Raw genomic sequence first — 14,856 nt, forward strand, 5'->3', positions numbered from 1 at the left:
TATCTAAATCTCAGTCTTGTTCTAAACACGATTGCAACTAAATCCTACTCAATACTGGAGACCCCTGTTTGACCCGTTTTCTCCCATACTGAAAGTCTGAAATTCTGTGGACTGCCTTGGTAAAACATCCCAGTCTCATATACTCCTCAGTGATAACGTTCTCTAAAAGGACTAATTTGAAATGTTTGCCATTCAGTTAAGCTCATTTCTTTCCTGCGATCAGGGTTGGGGCACATAAGTAATATGGTAGCTGGCTCCTACGGATTACTCTGTGCATGCCCTAGGAGACTGCATTTGTTCATTTTTTTTACTCCCCCACTTACACTTTTTTGTTTCCCTCTAACCTATACAAATAAAATTGTGGACTATATATGAAATGGCTGAAGCTCTACTTCTATTATTAAATAGACAATGTCCCAAATTACTGGTTTTGAAACAATCTCAATAGCATCCGTCAGTGATAGCAACCCGAATACTCCAGAAAGAATGGGACCAAAACCCACAATGAGCCCCGTGGACTCTGACAGCAAAGGGAAAAAAGAGAACACGAAACGCCCTTGCTCCCCGCGGGCGCCTTTTGTGTTGTTCCTGCCAACGCAGCAGCGCTCCTGCTATATAGACCCGCCGCGCTGCCGGCCCCACACACTGAACTCGCATCCTCCGGGTCAACCAGCCATGGGGAAGGTGAGCCCGCCGGGCGCCCAGGGCCCCGGGAGGGGACCGGGCACAAGGGGGCCGGGGGTCTGCGCAGGCCCTTGAGCCGTCGCCTCGCCTTGCCTTGCAGATCACCTTCTACGAGGACCGGGGCTTCCAGGGCCGCCACTACGAGTGCAGCAGCGACCACTCCAACCTGCAGCCCTACTTCAGCCGCTGCAACTCGGTGCGCGTGGACAGCGGCTGCTGGATGCTCTATGAGCAGCCCAACTACTCGGGCTGCCAGTACTTCCTGCGCCGGGGCGAGTACCCCGACTACCAGCAGTGGATGGGCCTCAGCGACTCGGTCCGCTCCTGCCGCCTCATCCCCCATGTGAGTCCAGTCCCGCATCAAACCTTGCCCACACAAATGTTAAGCATTCGGGGTGATGCCGCCTATGCAGAGTGACCCAGACTGGGCAACAGAACCTCAAGAGCTAAGGCTGATGTGTTTGATAGAGCGCTCCCCCACAAAAGCAAAGTGTTACCCAGATAAGGATCCATCGACAGATAATTTATAGAATAGGAATGTGCCGGCAGCCCTAGGAGGGGATGAGAGAGAAAAGTCCTGTCCTGGAATCATTGAGAATGGAGCTGTAGAAAACCCACTAATACCTAAGAGAAGGAGAATTAATAGGGTAGTTAGAGTATATGGGGGGGGGGGGAATAGGTATAAGGTATAAATAATAAAATAGGGTAGTTACTGTGCACATACACTATAGTTTTTAAAAGACTTCTCTCACCACTTTGCTCCTCTCTTGCATATTTTGATTATCCTCAAACTGTACAAATAATACTTTCCCTCAACGGAGAGCAGCAGAGATATTTTACACACATGCCATATGTATTTCACATATGTGTTTTAAAACACAAAACTTTGTGAAAAATTAGCCCTTGAATTCACTGATTTCTCTTTCCTATTCGTCTTCACATTCATAAATTATTGACAGTGTTCTGAGATTTAAGACAGTGACTATTTTAATATGTTCAACATAGTGACATTTGAAGTGTATTGCTATTTTAATGCATCTATTTTAATATACTAACTTTCTACAAAATGCCAAAAATTATTAATAAGCTCTTAAAATTTGACGCGGGGTACTGAGCGCTGGAGGGAATTCCTCCTGGGAAATACCTGAATGCATAAAGAGTAGGATCTCCTTCTCAATTGGTCTTGAAAAAGTACTGAATCGCTGCCCTTGGTGATAGGAGTTGATGAATAGTCAGAATTCATTCACTTTTACCATCTTTTTCAAATGGCTCAAGCAGATCCTCCCCAGGCTGGATTGCATGACTGCGTTAGAATTATTTCATGGTTGCTTTCCGTCTCTGCCTTTGCCAGGCCGGCTCCCACAGGATCAGACTCTACGAGAGGGAAGATTACAGAGGGCAGATGGTGGAGTTCACAGAGGACTGCCCCTCTCTGCATGATCGCTTCCACTTCAACGAGATCCACTCCCTCAACGTGCTGGAGGGCTCCTGGGTGCTCTACGAGCTGCCCAACTACAGAGGGCGGCAGTACCTGCTGAGGCCCGGGGAGTACAGGCGGTACCACGACTGGGGGGCCATGAACGCCAGGGTGGGCTCTTTGCGGAGAGTCATGGATTTCTACTGAGACACATGCCCCTTCACCGTTTCTCAATCTGGAAACTAATAAAATACTTTCTGTGTGTTCCTGGCACCAACCTGCCGGTGTTGTTCCTTTTGTCCTAATTTGATTTTATTGTTTCATTTACCCAGACACAGTGCAAGTGGCAGTCAAGGTGTGTGATCCATGGGTAACTGAGAACGCCCTCACAATAGAAATACGCCTTCATAGAAGCAGAACGTGGCCGTGCACACAACACCTTCACAATGCGAACGTTACTTGATTTTCGGGCCTTTTAACAACTTACTGCTTCAAGCCAGACTATCAGAAATCTGTTCCGATTTCCATTTTTCTCTGAGGAATGAGGGTCTGAGGTTCAGATACTGTAATCCACTTAAGTCACATAGTCTGAACCTGGGAACCCCGAAGGGCTTCAGAGGTTTGCCTAATCCCTGCGATGGTGTGCAAAAGTTCACCAGTCTCTATCAGACACGCTGCCCAATGCGAGGATTATGTAACACTCTCTGACCCTTGCGTCCTAAGCGGAGGAATGCTGATAGCAAGGGAGAGGACGAAAAAGTTCTTCCTTCCTCATATGAAGGGAGCAGAGGCCCTGGTGCCACAATTCCCTCTAGTTTCCATTATCTTCCGTTCAGCGGTGACAAGTAAGAGGGACAGGCCAGGAAATTTTCAGATACGTCCCTGAATCACCGCCAACAACCTTTTACCTTCAGACCTGTAATGGGAGTATAAAATAAGACCATGTTTGTTTAAGACACTGGAATTGAGTGTTCTGTTATTTGCAGCTCCACCCATGTTTCTAACTGATACAGAGAATACTTGAATTTCCCTGAGTGGCTGTTTGGAACATGTTTCAGAGTCTCAAAGAGATCCCTAATTGAAACAATGAAAAGAAGAAAGAAAGAAAAGAGGAAGCCGGCACTGCGGCTCACTAGGCTAATCCTCCACCTGCGGCACTGGCACCCCGGGGTCTAGTCCCGGTTGGGGCGCCGGATTCTGTCCCGGTTGCCCCTCTTCCAGGCCAGCTCTCTGCTGTGGCCCGGGAGTGCAGTGGAGGATGGCCCAAGTGCTTGGGCCCTGCACCCTCATGGGAGACCAGGAGAAGCACCTGGCTCCTGCCTTCAGATCGGCACAGCATGCTGGCCGTAGCAGCCATTTGGGGGGTGAACCAACAGAAGGAAGACCTTTCTCTGTGTCTCTCACTGTCTAACTCTGCCTGTCAAAAAAAAAGAAAAAGAAAGAGAAGAGGAGAGGAGTGAGGGGAAGAAAGGAAGGCAGGGAGGGAGAGGAAAGGCTGTTATGGAGGAAGAGAGAAAGGAGTGGGGGGGACCCAATAGGATAATGAGGAGCTGGAGGTCATAAGAGCAGCAGCAGAAGAAATTTGATCAAGCTTTTAATCCAGCGAATCCATTTGTAGGAATCTATCCCAACAAGTAAATTCTAAGCATGGAAAAAATTTTATGTACAAACTATTCAAATAATATTTACAATAGAAAGTTGCTAATTTTCCACTGGGAGAGGAATGAAGTAAACAATACATATATACTTAATGAATGATTTAATATTTTTTCAAAGAATTATTTATGGAATGGTAACCTGAAAAGATGTTTGATATCATTTTTCATTGAAATTAAGATTCAAAATTATATTCATGGTATATTTGCTACCTAAGCATTAAATTTGTTTACTGAAATGCAATAGAATTTTAACAGTAGTTTAATAATGAGCACCTATTGCTCTTTTTGCTCTGACTTGAGGTAAAACAAATTTGTCATTAAAAAAAATGCAGAGACCTGGGGCTGGTGCTGTGGCACAGCATGTTAACGCCATGACCTGAAACACCAGTATCCCATATGGGTGCCCGTTCAAGACCCGGCTGCTCCACTTCTGATCCAGCTCTCTGCTATGGCCTGGGAAATCAGTAGAAGATGGCCCAAGTGCTTGGGCCCCCGCACCTGCGTGGGAGACCCAGAAGAAGCTCCTGGCTCCTGGCTCCTGGCTCCTGGCTTTGGATTGGCGCAGCTCCAGCCGTTGCGGCCAACTGGGGAGTGATCCATCAGATGAAGACCTCTTTGTCTTTCTCTCTGCCTCTCCTCTCTCTTTGTGTAACTCTGACTTTCAAATACACAAATAAATCTTTTTAAAAAATGTGGAGACCTGAAAAAATATAATAGAAAGTTATCACCAATTCTACTCTCCCACCCAAGTGCTAACCAGGCCTGACGCTGCCTAGCCCCCAAGATCAGATGAGATCGGGCACATTCAGGGTGGCATGGCCATAGACCCCAATTCTACTCTCTGCCAATAAGCAAAGTTAACATTTTGGTTCACATAATTTTAGGCATCTGTGTTTTCTTAACTAGCTCATAATGCTTAAAGCATTTTTTATATAATTATTTGTTTGAAAGGTGGACTGAAAGAGAGAGAGGGAAAGGCAGAGTAAGAGAGATCTTCCATTCACTGGTTCACTCTTCAAATGCCCACAACAACAAAGTCTGGGCCAGGCTGAAGCCAGGAACTGAAAATTCATTTGGGTCTCCCACATGGGGTGGTACAGGGGCCCAAGCCTTTGGGTCATCCTCTGCTGCCTTCCCAGGCACACTAGCAAGAAGCTGGGTGGGAAGCAGAGTGAATAGAACTTGAACCAGCACTTGGATATGCTATGTTGGCATCAGAAGCCATGATTTAACCTACTACTCCACAATGCTGGCCCTACTTAAAAAGTTTTGTAACCTGCTTTCTTAATTTCTTTTTTCCTTTGGCATACACACACACACACACACACACACACACATACACACACACATCTTCAGACTTAACAGAACTGAACTCTGCACCCATTAAAATTATAATTCCCCCATATCCTGTGAACCAACATTCTACTTTCTGTCTCTACAAATCTATTCCAGATATCTCAAATAAACGGAATCTTTCAATAATTGTCCTTCGATGTCTGGCTTATTTCATTTACTGTGTTCTCAAAGTTCATCCATGTTGTGGCATATGTTAGAATCTCGTGTCTTTTAAGGCTGAACATTCCATCATATATACACCCTTTGTTCAACCATTCTTCTGTCAGTGGATATTTGAGTTGTTCCCACCTCTTGGATATTGTGATTAATGTTACTATAAATATGGACGTGAAAATATCTCTTAGAGATACTGTTTTCAATTCTTTTGGCTTTATAAATGGAAGTGGAATTGTTGGAGCATATGCTAACTTTATTTTTAACTTCCTGGAGTATCACTTACATCCTCACCAATAGAGCATAACAGTTCCAATTTCCTCACGTCCTCATCAACATTTGTTCTTTTCTGCTTATTTATTTATTTAAAATCAGAGTTACAGAGAAGCAAAGGCAGAGAGAGAAAGAGAGGTCCTCCATCTGCTGGTTCGCTCCCCAAATGGCTGCAACAGCTGGAGCTGAGCTGATCTGCAGCCAGGAGCTTCTTTTGAGTCTCCCATGTGGGTGCAGGGGCCCAAGGACTTGGGCCATCCTCCAGTGCTTTCCCAGGTCATAGCAGGGAGCTGGATCAGAAGTGGAGCAGCCAGAATTGGCACCCATATGGGAATGCCAGAACTACAAGGGGTGGCTTTACCCGCATCACCACAGTGCTGGCCCCCTGTTGTTATTTTAATAATAGACTTTCTACTGAGTGTGAAGTGTTATCTCATTGTGGTTTTAATTTGTATTCCTCTAATTATCAGTGACATTAAGCATCTTTTCATGTACTTGTCAACAATTTGTTCATCCTCTTTGGAGAAATGTCTATTCAAGCCCCTTGCCAATGTTTTAATCAGTTTACTTCGTCATTGTTCAATTATATGAGTTCTTTATATAGCCCAGATAATAATTCCTTATCAAATATATACAATTTGCAAGTATATTTTCTGATTCTACAGGCTGCCTTTTAACTATTGATCATGTCCTTTGATATACAGATATTTTTAATTTGGTTAAAGTTCAATTTATCTGTATTTTACTTTGATTGCCTGTGTTTTTGGTGTCATATACAAGAAATTATTGTCAAGTCAATTTCATGAAGTTCTTACCTATGTTTTCTTCTAAGAGTTTTATAGTTTTAGATCCTACTTTTAGATCTTGGATTCATTTTGCATCAGTTTTTGTATCTGGTGTAAGGTAAAGGTCCACTGGATTGTTTTGCATGTAGAGATCCAGTTTTCCCAGCACTATTTACTGAATACATTTTCTTTTATCCATTGACTAATATTTGCAATCTTGTGAAACTCATCTAACAATATGTTTGGGGCAAGCATTTGGTGCAGTTGTAGGCTGCCACTTGAGATGCCTACATCCTGTATTAGAGTACCTGGGTTCAAGTGCTGCCAGCTTCCATGCAGTGTGTACTCAGGAAGGCAGCTGGTAATGGCTCAAGTACCTGGTTCCCTGCCACCCACGTGGAAGACCCTGATTCAGTTCCTGGTCCTTGACTTCGGCTTGGCCCAGCCCAAAATGTTGCAGGTACTTGGGGAGTAAGACAACAGATAGGAGATCTCTCTCTCCCTCTCCCTCCCTCTTCCTCCCTCTCTCTCCTCTCTCTCTCTCTCTCTCTCTCCCTCCACCCTCTGCCTTTCCTTCTCTGCCTTCTGAATAAATAAATTATTTTAAAAGTACACTCAAGGTTCTTTTTCTGGACTCTCTGTTCTACTCCATTGGTCTGTTGTCTCTGTCATTATGCCAACATCACACCGTTTTGTACACTATGGCTTTGTGGTTTTGAAATCAGGAGGCATGAGTCCTCCAAGTCTGTTCTTTATCAAGACTGTTTTGGATCTTTCGTGTCCTGTGAGATCCCATATGAATCTCAGGATGCGTTTCTCCATTTTTTAATCACAAAATAACCATTACGATTTTAATAGAGATTATACTACATCTTTAGGTTGCATTGGGTAATACTGACATCTTAACAATATGAAGTAAGTGGGGCTGGCATTGTGGCATAGCAGTGCCAGCATCCCATATGAGCACTGGTTAGAGTCTCAACCTGCTCCACTTCCGATCCATCTCTCTGCTGTGGCCTGGGAAAGCAGTAGAAGATGGCCCAAGTGCTCGGGCCCCTGCACCTGTGTGGGAGACCCAGAAAAAGCTCCTGGCTCCTGGTTTCAGATCGGTGCAGCTCCGGCCCTTGTGGCCATCTGGGGAGTGAACCAGCAGATGGAAGACCTCTCTCTCTCTCTCTCTCTCTCTCTCTCTCTCTGCCTCTACCTCTGCCTCTTTGTAACTCTGTCTTTTGAGCAAATAAATAAAAAAACTTTTAAAAAATGAAGTAAATTTTCAAATCCATTGGCACAAAATATGTCTCCATTTATTTATATCTTCTTCAATTCCTTTCAGCAGCATTTTGTAGTTTTCAGGGTACATTATACTTGCTGTCTTGTTAATTTAATGCATAGTGAGCATTTTCCATACCCTTAAATAAGTTATATGAGAATAGGACTTTTAATGGCTGCATAACATCTCTCCAATCAGGTATTCCATACTTTATTTAATTAATGCCCTATTTTGGACATTTCATTTGCATCTAATTTTCTATATCATAAACAGTGTTCAGACAAAAAGCCACTGTGCATAATTTTTGTATGCACTGTTAAGGAATTTCCTTGGCCAAATTCATAGAGATGGAAGGATTAGATCAAAGGGTGAAAATTAAGAATTTTAAAATACCATCAACAGTTCTTGTTTTTATATAGGACTGCAGTTTAAAATTCTTTCTCTTTTCTACCAATTTATCATTTCCATATTTCCCACAAAATTTGTAGTTTTTAAAAGACAGAGATGGACTGTGCTTATTATACTTTTATGGATCATATGACATTCATTCAAGGAAAACTATTTTTTAGTGTTGGTTTAGGTAGCAAGAACCCAAACTCAGGAAGGAGATAAGGTACATAAGAGGAGGATTAGCTTCTTCTAAAGCAATGATTCCCAAGGACAAGAGAGAGGGAGAATTTGCTTCCCAGGGGACACCTGACAACGTCTGGAGACATTTTGGGTGTCACATGGCAGAGTGGTGCCACTTGCATGTATCTGATAGACATCCTATCATGCAGGGGACAACTCCCTCCCTGAATCAGAGAAGTTTGGGGCCCAAAATGTCAAAATTGTGCTGAGGTTGACAAACTCTGCTCAGGAGAGACTGGATCACCAAGAGCTACTGGGCGATGTGAGGAAAGGAAGACTCTAAACCCCAGAATCAGAACATCAACCAGAGAGTAGCCAAGGTGGAGCCCAAAGGAGCAAAACGCATGGTCCTTGCAAGAATGTGGGGTTTAAAAGTCTTAGATCCATGAATCATTTTGCATTTGTCAGAGGCGAAGCTCACCTAAGCTTAACCTTAGCAAAACCACTGAACAGAAAATTACCAGTAATAACTACCAGGGGTCACCCCAGGAGTCCCAGAATTGAGGGTTTCATTGCCTGCCATGTGGGGACAGATGTCCCTGGTCTACCCAGGCTCCAGGAAGCAGAGCTGAGAGCAGGTGCCTGAGCAGGGCTTCCCCATCATTCTTCCATCCTGAGGAGTGTTAGTTATCTCATATCCGCCATCTTCACCGACAGCCAGGACCACAGAGCGGTCTTCCCAGGCAAAGGAAAATCCCACTGTCCTTTGAGCACCCTATGGAGAAGCCAAGATCACGCCTGTGTTCACTTTTTTGCATCAATATCTAATCTAAATGCCAGCCACTGTGACTTCAGACTTGGTCTTGACTTTCCATTACTGCCTGAAAAGAGACCATTTTGAAATTTAAAAGGTAAGTTAAACATTGCATGACAATGATTAACTCGTTAAGCTTCTTCACTCAGTTCCAGTTTCCCAATTGGCTTCATTGAAAGGCCCGAGAGGCATCAGGTGACAGGTTTATCCAGGTCATCAGTTCGAAAGCTCTGGAGAGTCTAAGAGAAAACATACAATAAATCCGCACTCCCGCGGTCATTATATAGAAAACGAGAGGGAAAGAGAGAGGCTCCCGCGGGCGCCTTTTGTGTTGTTCCTGCCAACGCAGCAGCGCTCCTGCTATATAGACCCGCCGCGCTGCCGGCCCCACACACTGAACTCGCATCCTCCGGGTCAACCAGCCATGGGGAAGGTGAGCCCGCCGGGCGCCCAGGGCCCCGGGAGGGGACCGGGCACAAGGGGGCCGGGGGTCTGCGCAGGCCCTTGAGCCGTCGCCTCGCCTTGCCTTGCAGATCATCTTCTACGAGGACCGGGGCTTCCAGGGCCGCTACTATGAGTGCAGCAGCGACCACTCCAACCTGCAGCCCTACTTCAGCCGCTGCAACTCGGTGCGCGTGGACAGCGGCTGCTGGATGCTCTATGAGCAGCCCAACTACTCGGGCTGCCAGTACTTCCTGCGCCGGGGCGAGTACCCCGACTACCAGCAGTGGATGGGCCTCAGCGACTCGATCCGCTCCTGCCGCCTCATCCCCCACGTGAGTCCATCCCTCCCGGCCCCTCTGCCCGGCAGTCACATCAGCAGGTGTCATTCACACTCTGGGCAAGGATGGACCGCAGCCTGCTGTGTCCTGGCTCTCCCTCTACTCTCTTTTGTTGATGTCTCTAAGGTTTCCTGCTGCTGAAAATGTGTGCACACAATGCTTTTAACTGGGCACTTTATTTTATTTTGCTAAAACCAAATCCCCTGTCCAGAAAATAAGTAGTCTCGGTTAGGTCTGAGTGTTTATGCCAAGGTGATGAATGAGCAGCTGATGAACTCCTTGCTGTCAGGAGGCCTTAGGTCAGTTCCCTGAGCTATTTCCTCCTTTGTCACTTGTAAAATGGAGCTAACAAGTGTGGTTAATGTGTAAGATATCGGTGAGCATCAAAGGAGATTCACCGGTGTATTAAAGCCCCCCTCAAACTGTCATCATGTACACCTCTAACCCTGCCTTTTGTTTAGGCAAAACAAGCAACCAGCAGTGAGATTCCAGTAGCTCCTGCTAAGCCCTCTGTTATCCAAATGAAGCCCCAGCAGCCTGGAATTCCACAGTTAGGACTGCCTCCCATGGGAGATGTACTACTGTTGTGAGGTTTAAACCCCCTCAGAGCATGTCATAGCTTGACAGAATCCAGGTTGGCATTAGGAACCTGAAAAGTTGGATTTCTTTCATTTGTTCCCAAAAGAAGAAAAGGCTTATAATGATTGATCTTCATGTGCCAGGCTGTCATGAAGATCAGATTAGGCGGCACCTCGAGCATCCTCTGTGAGCCCTGGAGCGCTGACCAGGTGGAAGATGCCTTATTAGCAGCACTGTATGCCTCAGAGCCGCCTATTGGAATCCTTCCTAGGGCGAGTCTTAATGGCGGAAGAAGAAAACCATGTAGACAGTGGGTACCTGCTGGGAACGAAAAGCAGAGGAAGGGAGAGCAAGTGCTCCAGAAAACAGAAAGGATTTGCCCGTGACAAATTGCTCAACTTCATGTTTTCCTAAAGGCTTTATACTTGCTTGACCTTGAAGGCCTCCTTCATAATCTTGAACTTCTATGTCCGTTAATCACCTAAAACTGAGTTGTAGAAGCATATGTTAGAGCTGAGAACAGAAATTCAATCTTTATGATGGCTCTAGCTTTTCAGCATTTTAGCGTAGCGGGGCTTAGAGCAGAAAAGAAGGGATTAAGGGATTGCCTGGGCTGAACTTTCTTCCTGAATAACCAACAAGCTGTGCCTCACTTTGGGGAAAGCAATTTGACTTCCTCTCCCCCAAGCCACTTCTAATGCTATTGAGCTTCAAAACAATGTCTTTTGCCAGGGTCACGTTGTCTTTTTATTTTAATATGTGATTTCTTTTACATATCATCCAAGAAGAACCTAAGACCATCTAAGTATAGAATAAGAGCACAAAAGAAATCAATAAAAATTGTTATGTAAGAAAAATGCTAAACGGGGCCAGCATGTATGATGCATGTAGTTGTGGCCCCAGAAAACCTAGGAAGCACCATTTCTATCATAGTCAATGTGAATGGCACCCCCTTGACTTTCACAGTGTACAACCCACCCAACTCTGCATGGCAGTCTTGGTGTTGGTAGTTTCTTCCTTTCTTCCTTCCCTCCTTGTTGTCTTCCTGCCTTTTTCTTTCTCTTTCTTTCTTTCTTTCTTAATGGAATATATTCATTTTTTGTTGCTGCTGTAAGAAAAATTTGTGATTTGGTCATCTTTAATATAAAAAAGGAAAAGAAATACGCATTCCCGGGGACATGTATGATTGTTTGCCAAAACAAGGTCAGCTCTCTGACTTCTCGGCATCTGCTGTCTGCTGAATCCACAGGCCAGCTCCCACAGGATCAGGATCTATGAGCGGGAGGACTTCAGAGGGCAGATGGTAGAGATCACGGAGGACTGCTCCTCTCTTCACGATCGCTTCCACTTCAGTGAGATCCACTCCTTCAACGTGCTAGAGGGCTGCTGGATCCTCTACGAGCTGCCCAACTACAGAGGGCGGCAGTACCTGCTGAGGCCGGGGGACTACAGGCGGTACCACGACTGGGGGGCCGTGAACGCCAGGGTGGGCTCTTTGAGGAGAGCTGTGGATTTCTATTGAAATATTTTTATTCTACCCTTTTCTCCATCTGGAAGCTAATAAAATACTTCCTGTGTGTTTCATGCAGTAATGTGGTCCTGTGTTCCTTTCAGTCTGTTTGGAATGGTTCAGCAGAGATAAAGCTAGGAATGATATGGGTTTGCTTACATGCTTCAGTAGAAAGAGTGGAATGGGGTAGCAATTGAGAACACAGCCTCGAGCCAGCACTGTGTCATAGCAAGTAGAGCCACTGCCTGCAGTGCCAGCATCCCATATGGACACCGGTTCTAGTCCCGGCTGCTCCACTTGCAATCCAGCTCTCTGCTATGGCCTGGGAAAGCAGTAGAAGATGGCCCAAGTCCTTGGGCCCCTGAACCCACGTGGGAGACCCAGAAGAAGCTCCTGGCTCCTGGCTTCAGATAGGCACAGCTCCAGCCACTGCGGTCATCTGGGGAGTGAACTAGCAGATGAAAGACATTTTCTCTCTCTCCCTCTCTCTGTCTCTCCCTCTCTCTCTGCCTCTATAACTCTGCTTTTCAAATAAATAAATCTTTTTTAAAAATTTATAACTGTGTCCCTTAAAAAGAAAAGAGCACAGCCTCTGAGCTCCAACACCTGGGTCCAAATCTACTTACTAGCTATAGGTAGAAGGAGAAATTTCTTACCATGTCTGAGCCTTAGTTTTCTAATTTGCAAAAATGAGAAATAATACTTTTCACCTCATAGGGACTAAACACAGATTATTTAATCTTTGCAAGTCTCTTACAATGGAACCAGGCACCAACTAACTACTACAGAGTAAGTATTTATAAGGCAAGTGCTGCTGTGGTTGCATGTGGTTTGTCCTGGTTTGTCCCCAAGGGTTCGTGTGCTGGAGGCTTGGCACTCAGTGTGATGCTGGTAGGTGGTGAGACCGTTAAGAGGTAGGGTCCAGTGGGAGGTCCTTTGGTCAGTTGGGAGCGTGCCCTTGGAGGAGATTATTGGACCCTAATTTGCTCTCTGGTGTCTGGTTTTGTGTTATGAGCTCTTGCTTCCACCTTTACTGGCACTGTGCTGCCATCTGCTGTTAGCCCTCACCAGAGGCTCAACCAAGGGAGCAGCCTGACCTGTGACTTCCAGCCTCTAAAACTGTGAGCTAGATATACCACTTTTCTTTACAACATTGGCCTGCCTCAGGTATTTCACTATAGTGATGAACCACAGATGAATACAAGTGCCTTGGTTATTATTGAGCATTTGGACCCTATAAAATCAATTTTTCAAAATGTCAATAATGAATTGAAGATCTCCAGCATTGGAATTACCTGGGATACTTGTAAAAAGGCAGATTTCCAAGGTGATGCTTATGCAGAGGAAATTTGAAAACCACAGTTCTGGATCTACTTTTTTATAAAATAGACTTATATCTGAAAAGATGAGAGCCTCCATTCTAGACACTCTGTTCTGCTCTGGAGAACAACAACGAATAGGACAGGGTCTTTGCCTTTGAGAGTACATAGGGGAGCAGACGACTCAACTGAATCCTAATATTACAATTAAAATAGGTTTAACTGTTAATAAATTATCCCAGTTGCATAATAGAGATCTGCAAGTTCAAAGGGCTATAGGAGCATCATAGAAGAAGTATGAGACACCGATCTGAGTATTCTGAGATTGCTTCAAATGCAACCCCATTCAGTACTAGAAAGGATTTTGAATGTTGCCAGCACCATACTGAGAACTGTAAACAAAATTACCTTTCTAAAATTTATCTTGTAAAATCTCTAACATTTTCTAGGAAAAAAAAAACTTGAAACAGAATTATCACACTGAAATGACAAGCAATATTAACAGAGTGATTAGAACTCAAAAATTTGATTGGAGTTGAACCAGTTGGATTTGAATCTCAACTTGACCTTGGACTTGCTAGGCAAGAATATTAGGTTGAGTTTCCTAAGGCACAGATCATAGACCAGGGATTGGAGAAGAGCTCCCAGGAGAAAAGATGAGGGAGCAGGCAAGCGAGACAGGCAAGAGGAAGAAGTCAACCTGGGCTGAGCTTCGGAGACAGCCATGGACCAGGAATCACACTTTGGTCTCTCCTGCCTTGAGACAAAGGCTCTGAGTGCTTGCGTTCCCACATTGATCCCCTTTACCACTGTCCATGGGGTGGAGAGACACAAAACACCTCAAGCCTTTACCTGTCCTCCTTGGTGAGAGGCCATCTGCAGGAGCTGGAGTCTGAGGACACAGATCTGGCAAATAGGAGCTGAGGGTATCTGGGCAGGGCACCCCCTGTCAGGGCAAGTGAGGATCACGAAAGGGTCTACTCTCTTTGGGGTGAAGTTAAAATGATAGAATGCCTGTAAACACTTAGCACAGTGTCAGGCACACAGTCAATGCTCCCCAAGGGTCTACTTTTGTTACTGTTGGGTTCTGTGCCTTTGGGAATATGGGCATAAAGGAGACAGAAATGTCACAAATTAATCTTGCCCTGTAGGAAGGGAAGCACGGCACACACAAGGGAAACACTGATAATTCAAATTGGCTGAGGAATTAGGGGCCCAGCGGGTAGGAGTAAGAGAGAAGACAGGAAGATTGCTACGGCCAGATCTGGAAGGCAAACAGCTTTGTTGATCAGATCATAACTGAGACAGGGGTGATGTCTTTAGAAGGCTCACAAAGAGCATCTCAAACCTGAACTCCAAAGCAAGAATGACGTGAATAGAAGGTGATGGAACGTGTAAAACTGCTTCAAGTTCACATAAGCAAAAACCAACAAGGAGAAGCATATTACACTGCTGCTTCTGCACAAGCATTGCAACCACATCTCTTCCAAGAGGCTGCAGCAAGCTGGCCACAGGATCTGTGAGTGTGAAAAGGTCCTGAAAGAATCAGCACAAGCTGACTTTTTTTTTCCACTTTCACTACCACCCCACTCACTTCCTTTTATCTGAATTGTTCAAATAATTTCTGAGCTACCTGTACCTAGGGCTTTCCAGCTTTCTTCGAAAACCAAGGATTTTTTTTTTCTA

The 14,856-nt window shown here is 45.0% G+C and overlaps 2 protein-coding genes across 2 annotated transcripts; both read left to right on the forward strand.

Annotated features, from left to right (window-relative positions):
- The first annotated feature begins 411 nt into the window (after window positions 1–411).
- LOC103344942 (gamma-crystallin D) lies at window positions 412–2,365 on the forward strand. The gene is made up of 3 exons (XM_089328528.1): window positions 412–684; window positions 752–1,027; window positions 2,036–2,365. Exons 1-3 carry the CDS (start codon window positions 412–414, stop codon window positions 2,306–2,308), a joined length of 822 nt encoding a protein of 273 aa, XP_089184654.1. The 3' UTR covers window positions 2,309–2,365.
- A 6,919-nt stretch (window positions 2,366–9,284) lies between these two features.
- LOC100353921 (gamma-crystallin F) lies at window positions 9,285–11,929 on the forward strand. Its single transcript, XM_002712609.6, has 3 exons — window positions 9,285–9,413; window positions 9,514–9,756; window positions 11,591–11,929. The coding sequence occupies exons 1-3, from the start codon at window positions 9,405–9,407 to the stop codon at window positions 11,861–11,863; spliced, it is 525 nt and encodes a 174-aa protein (XP_002712655.3). The 5' UTR covers window positions 9,285–9,404; the 3' UTR covers window positions 11,864–11,929.
- Window positions 11,930–14,856: the final 2,927 nt, after the last annotated feature.

This window comes from Oryctolagus cuniculus, chromosome 3, assembly GCF_051225735.1.
Source record: "Oryctolagus cuniculus isolate XC-2025 breed Fujian yellow rabbit chromosome 3, ASM5122573v1, whole genome shotgun sequence".
Lineage (NCBI taxonomy): Eukaryota > Metazoa > Chordata > Mammalia > Lagomorpha > Leporidae > Oryctolagus > Oryctolagus cuniculus.